Raw genomic sequence first — 6,697 nt, 5'->3', positions numbered from 1 at the left:
TACTATTTATTTATTTAATTTATGCAGGATCCACAATTGGATTCAAGACTTCAAGTTGGATAGTCTTTTAAAGCTTACTGACACTCGTGCTTCTAACAATAAGATGACACTGATGCACTATCTTTGCAAGGTATAATAACAATTGCACTAAAGGAATATATCATTTGATCACTTACCTTCTTTCCATTTTGCTATTTTGGCTCTAGGTTCTAGCTGATAGGTCGCCTGGACTGCTTGACTTCCACTTAGACCTTGTAAGCCTGGAAGCTGCGACTAAGGTGATGATTTGTTGGAAGTTGGAAAAAGAAAATTATTCAACTGCTAATTGCTAGTTTGGTTGGTTTATTGGTTCTGTTTCACTTTGTTCCCCTGTAAAACTGAGCACATATCTCCTCCTCTGACTTCTTGCAATGATATGTGTGTCACATGAATTAAGAGTTAACTCACTTTAGAAGCTCACTAGAGTAAAGTGACCCAAGATCAATCATCGTTATTGCTCGCCAGAGAAGCTCATTACTTTGGCATAATCTCTTTTAAGTCCAATACCTGCTAATACCTTCAAACTTTAGCCCATATGCTAGTATATTCTATGGTTTCAAATTTGGTAATTAATAAACTTATAATCTGAAGGGCCTTTGCTGAAAAAGGAATTGCCAAAAGTCACTGAATCGAGAAATTTCACCTAGTAGACATCTTGAATCAAATTCCTGGAAGAACTCCTTTTCATTTGACACATATTTCTTGCTTGTGTTCGCTGCGTAAGGGGATATTTGCTAGATGTTGAAAAGGGAGGTTGATTTCATCCTTGGTTTGCCTGGGCCTCAAAAGCTGAAGGGTTTATTTCCTTTTTAGCCAAACATGAGTACTAGTTGATGTTTTATGGGACTTTTCCATTTGGACATGTTGAGAGATTGGAAAGCTACGCATTATAGATAAAGCTTTTGTGTAGGGGATCCCTTAGCCCGCAACGTGAATTGATTAGAAGTTGCACTTCTTTCAGATACAATTGAAGTCCTTAGCAGAAGAGATGCAGGCAATCATCAAGGGACTAGAAAAGGTTAAACAGGAGCTTGCTGCATCTGCAAATGATGGACCTGTGTCCGAAGTTTTCTGTAAGGTGTTTAACATGTTTATGTTAGACTCTTTTTATTATTCATTTTTTGTTTAATCGAAATTCTTTATTCTTCATTTTCCTTGGGGAAAAAACAAGGGAGTTTCAAAATGATTCATAATAGTAGGTTTTGTGCTTTTGATGGACATAGTTAATCTTTTTAATTATCACCAGCTTTGCCAAAAAACTCTTATATGCAATATGCTTACAGAAGAGTGTGTATATTAACCTGTGTTATTGATCATGGTGTTGACAACTTGACAAATTAATCTCAATATGCTTCTCTAGCCTTGTGTAAACATTGATTATGGTGTGTCTATTTTAGCCCTTTTTTTGGGGGCATATCTATATAACACACTAAAAAAGCCACTTTTCATATATGTTGTATAATTTTTTTCAAAATTTACTTTTTTGAAAAAGGATTTAGCTTTTCTGCCGGAGCTAAAAAGAGTAGCTTCTTCAAAATAATAATAATAATAATAATAAATAAATAAATAAATAAATAGAAAAGAAACCCCTTCAAATTAAAATTGTCACTTTTTTGAAAAACTCTGAAATAAATGCACCAATAATCAGTTAATTTTTATTTTATTTTTTTTATGGTATTGTAGTATTATACCAATTACATCTTCACTATATTTGACTCATCTTTTGTGATCTCTTGTCAGACATTGAAAGAATTCATATCTGTTGCTGAGTCAGAGGTAGCATCTCTGACAAGCCTGTATTCCGTGGTGGTAATTTGCTTAACCTTATTTTAGTACATTAGGCATCTACCTGTGAAGAGATAAATAGATTGTGTAATTTGTCAATGCACAGGGTAGAAATGCAGATGCACTCGCACTATATTTTGGCGAGGATCCTGCTCGTTGTCCATTTGAACAAGGTAAAATGACCATTGGTCTTTTAACTGGTTGCTTGTTTCATCAGATTATAGTTCATTCAACTGATATTTGAGGGAAATTAATTCATGTCCATATCTGTTATGTTTGGGGAAAAAATAGCAAGATTATCTATTTATTTACTTTTCTGGTTTAAACTTTTATAATGCTCAGACTAACTTATTGTTTCTGGTTTGGCAATTACAGTCACCACAACTCTCTTAAATTTTATAAGGTTATTTCGGAAAGCGCACGAAGAGAATTGCAAGCAGGCAGAGTTAGAGAAGAAAAGAGCCGAGAAAGAGGCCGAAATGGAGAAGGCTAAGGGCGTTAACTTGACAAGGAAGAGTGCAAAAGATAGTTGACGACTGTGTTTTCTGCATTTTTCGCACCGACATCGTGCTCTCGCCAAAGAGTAGGTATCTTCCCATGGTATGAACGGGAACAATGCTTCTGGACTTTAAGAAGCCTACCTTTCCATGATGATGATGTGATAATTAGCTTTTCGACCCAGTCCATTCGAGGTGGAATTGCATATTCCTGCTCCCTGTGGACCTCTTGATTCATTAAATGCTATGATGCCAGAATCTGCACACACAAGTTTATGCAAATGACACCATGCTTCTGTTGCTTCAGATGCCCTCCACGGCCAGCGAGTGCTACGAAACACAATGTATCCGGTCCCACGTCGATTCAAGAAGAAATTTTGTATTTTTCAGTGGAACTAGCATTGGCTTTGCACCATTGATTTAGCTGCTTCCTGACCTTCTTGGATCTGTAAAGCACCAAAGTCAATTATAGTATCATGAAATCTTGTACAAAGCTCTAACCCTTTTCATTAGGATCCAATTCTTTGTCATGTAACATAGAAAAGAAGATTAAATTACTCTACCTTTTGATAGAGATTTTGGTAGTACCCTCAGGAAAAAAATGTTGTATAGCTGTCAGTTGAGTTAAAAATAGAAAATCAGGTGATCATTGTATTGTAACTGTAATATAAGTGAAGAGTAGGCCGAATTAGGAATGCTAGTTCCCATTTTTCATGTGAAAAAAAATACAATACTCGGATGTGTAACACGTTTTCCGGCTCATGAAATTTTATCACGCTGGATTATTTCATATATTTTTATTAGAATGAGAAATTTACACTGATCTCCTTTGAAGTTAGGTGGTATCATATATGATATTTTTATTTGTAAAAACATACACTAATTTTTTTATATTTAAGTTATATAATACGAAAGGTAGCTTTGGAACAATAGTTGAGTTGTCTCATCTCAAGATTATGAGTTCAAGTTGTGAAAACAATCACTGATATAATTATTAGGTTAGGTAAAGTTAAGCTATGTGTATTACATTTTACACCATTTAGAGTTGTTTGATGAAATAGTACTCTCTTATTGTTGTACTTTTCATTTATATAATAAAATAAGAGATATATATTTTGTTACAATGAATATGCATCTTTTGTTAACCCTAAATGAGTTTTAGTATAACAGGCTGAAATGTCTTTCTTTTCATATAGTAAAACTAGAGATTAACAATGATCCATAGAATCGAAATATTAAACTAGAAATATACTATACTTTGTCTTATTGCTTTTGAGCATATATGTCAATTGAACAGCATAGTATTAGCAGTCATCTCTCTGCAATGAAGTACAAATATCTAATCTTTCACTGGTTTTGAGAGACAGTTTTTGACTGTGTTTGATTATGGAAGCCTTTGTATTATTCACACTGTAAAAGATTGCTAAGTATCAATATACAAAGTAAATTTGATAATCAAAAGAAGGGGCCAGTTGAACAATATACATATAACAGAAAGGAATCTATATAAATTGGTTACTCTCCAGCTTCTTGTGTGTTGCATATAGCTGAGATGAGGTTCCTCCATTGAAATTTGAAAAAACTTGATGCCTTCAATTTTGCTCAATTCACTTTGAGTCATCAAGTAACATGATGAATTTCTCTCAAAAATTTAACTGGTAGTTCTTACTCCTTAATCAAATCAATAAGTTGCTACCTTATATGTCAAGGTAGTTCTTCAAAATTCTTGTTCTTTATGAAACCATAATTGTCCTCTTCTTGAAATTCAATCAACAAGTTCTTGAATTCTTGATCCACACTCGATCCGGTCTTGAAGCTTTTGTAGAACATGCAGCTCACAATGGTGTCAATGATAACAAAGATTGAATATAAGTAAGCAATGAAAATCCCCTCCAAGGCCACATAAGGCCCTGCCTTTCCGGCTATATGATAAGTCCTTACAATGCGAAATTGGAACAAGGCCTCGATGGCAGCCAGGGCCACATTTACTGGAAGTGCCAGGAACAAAGCCATTGATGTCTTTTCTCTTATCATAACACAAGCCTTAAGGATTGCCAGGTACCCTCCATGTCCTTCCATACCGGACAGAGCGAGTGCCATATTGCATATGACAAGTGCATTTGCAAGTATCACAGAAAACAGAACAGCCCCAGATGTTGACAAAAAGAGGAGCAAACTCTGCGAAGAGTAGCCGAGCCCTTCCACACAGCTGAATGCCAAGAACAAGAGACCAAAGGCGGTTGCATTTGCCGAGAGGATCAAGAAGCAGTTGCATATATAGGTTTGGAGGAGTGGCTTGTAAAGGGAAAATATGGAACCGAAAGAAGGTGGAAGCAGAGTTCTTTTGTGTTGGTTTAGAGTTATGATTATAGAAGCTTTTGCTATGAGGAGAAAGGTGAGGGTAAAAGGAAGGGTAAATATTGATGAAGTGATTGTTTGAGAAACTTTAAGGTTAAGAATGGTAAACAATTCTGAAGGAGGAAACCCTGCAGCATCAAAGAGATTCTTCAGGCGATTGTATACTTGAGGCAAGAGTGATGAAGGTGAAGGAACCAAAGCCTGTGAGAGAAGCAATGAAACTGAGAAAGGAAGAACAAGAAAAACTACTGTTGAGGTAAAATAGTGATAGTTTTGAAGAAAACAATGAATAGATCTTCTTAGTATCTTGCTTGAATCTTCCATTGCCAAAAATATTGATATGTATAAGTGTTTTTTTTCTCTCAGCCACAATAATATAGTCTCTATAACAGTAGAGAGGGTATTATGTTACAAATGAAGAGGTTGGTGTTTCATTTTCTGTGAAACTTTTTCTCAAACAGGTTGTGCTCTTAAATTTCTGTTGTAGGAATGGATGGTAGGTTAGAGAGTTATTATGAATGGGGTTGGTGTTTTTTGGATGCTTTTCTGATAAAATATTATTTAATAACAATTATATGTGTGGATTCACTGTATAAAAATAACACAAAATAAATAATATATTAAGTTTTTAAAAAATGTATTTCAATCTTAGTCTTTTCCTTTTTCAAAATAAAAACAATTCGTCTCTTTCTATATATAATGATATACTATTTTTTTCTGTTAAATTAAACATGTTTATATCTATTAATATCTTTGAATTTTTATAATGAGAAGTTTGAAGTAATTTGGCATGGAAATTCTTTAATGTGGTCTCTGTCTTTGATGATGAGAGGCTCTCATCTCTCTTTTGGCTTGCTTAAAATGCACATTTATTTTTAGGAGGTTATTATATTGCTGATTACAAGTTACGACCCTTTTCCAAAGCACCAAAACTATATTATAAAGTCATGACAAAATGAAGCATTCAGATGTCGACCCCATATTATCCTTGAAATTAAAGCCTCATCTTCAAAAGGAGCATAGTTCGCGGCACGGGTGCAAAATAAAATAAAGAAAATATATATCTTTAAGGGTAAAAAGGCGAAAAACACGTTAAAATATTAACTAATTATAGTTCAAATAGTATAATTTTTTTTATATTCATTTAAAAATATGTTATTATTTTATTTATAAAATTTTTATTATTTTTTTATGAATTTTTTTTATTTATTATTTTTATTTTTTGTTAATTTTTTATTAATATTATACAATTTTATAATTGTGATTCTTATATATTATATTTATTATTATTTTTTTATAATGAGTAAATTACCAATTCTGTTTTCAAATTATTAGAATATTGACAAAAATAACTTCTACTTTTAATAATGATAAAAATACACCTAAAATATTAGAAAACATTACAAAAGTATTCACTTGTAAATAAAAAAATATTCCGTTAATAGAATTAGCTGAGCTGTTAAACGGATTTCATTACATCTTTCTTTTGCTTCTCCTTCATTCTTCCTCACTCCTTCCCTCCCCCAAACTTTTCAAAAAGAGCTTACGTCTCACCCTTTTCACTCAAACTCTGAATCCATGGCTGCTGTCTTTCGATCTTCTTTGTCTTGCGTTCTCACACCCCACTTTCTGCTCCTTTTTTCTTCTCCCTTTTTCTCACTTTCACTTCTCCAACACACAGAACAGTTGCTCATCAATCCACGCTACTTTCTCTTTGTTTTCAACAGCAGAACTTTGTTGTTGCCACTACTGCTTGCTCGCCGCTCCTCTGTTGTTGTAAAAACGGATCTCGCAGTTCTTTACCCTCTTCACTCTCGCACTAGATCTCTCAATCTTTCATTTGCTATTGTCGTTGCTTCTTGCTTGCTACCCCTCCATCGCTGTCAGAAATCTGTCTTACAGTGCCTTATTTTCCTCTCTCGCAGTAAGCCAGCAGCGGATAGTTCCTCTCTCTCTCTAGGATAGTGAGGAACCCTCTCTCCAGCTCCTTTCTTTGTCATTCTTTCTGTTTAGATTAT

At 34.1% G+C, this 6,697-nt stretch overlaps 2 protein-coding genes across 2 annotated transcripts in view; one reads left to right on the top strand and one right to left on the bottom strand.

Moving 5' to 3' along the window:
* Nucleotides 1-3,144, top strand: part of LOC107633949 (formin-like protein 20) — an 11,410-nt gene extending 8,266 nt beyond the window's left edge. Inside the window, 6 exon segments of the mRNA XM_016337539.2 lie at nt 56-130; nt 207-278; nt 1,001-1,117; nt 1,780-1,848; nt 1,931-1,997; nt 2,200-3,144. Coding sequence (XP_016193025.2) covers nt 56-130; nt 207-278; nt 1,001-1,117; nt 1,780-1,848; nt 1,931-1,997; nt 2,200-2,357 — 558 coding nt within the window. The 3' untranslated portion in view covers nt 2,358-3,144.
* LOC107633940 lies at nt 3,551-5,214 on the bottom strand. The gene has a single exon (XM_016337530.2). The coding sequence runs from the start codon at nt 5,001-5,003 to the stop codon at nt 4,026-4,028; it is 978 nt and encodes a 325-aa protein (XP_016193016.1). The 5' UTR covers nt 5,004-5,214; the 3' UTR covers nt 3,551-4,025.

The sequence above is a fragment of the Arachis ipaensis genome, chromosome B01, assembly GCF_000816755.2.
Source record: "Arachis ipaensis cultivar K30076 chromosome B01, Araip1.1, whole genome shotgun sequence".
In the NCBI taxonomy this organism is placed as follows: domain Eukaryota; kingdom Viridiplantae; phylum Streptophyta; class Magnoliopsida; order Fabales; family Fabaceae; genus Arachis; species Arachis ipaensis.
The sequence above is the reverse complement of the archived record's forward strand: the minus strand, read 5'-3'. Positions and strand labels throughout refer to the sequence as shown.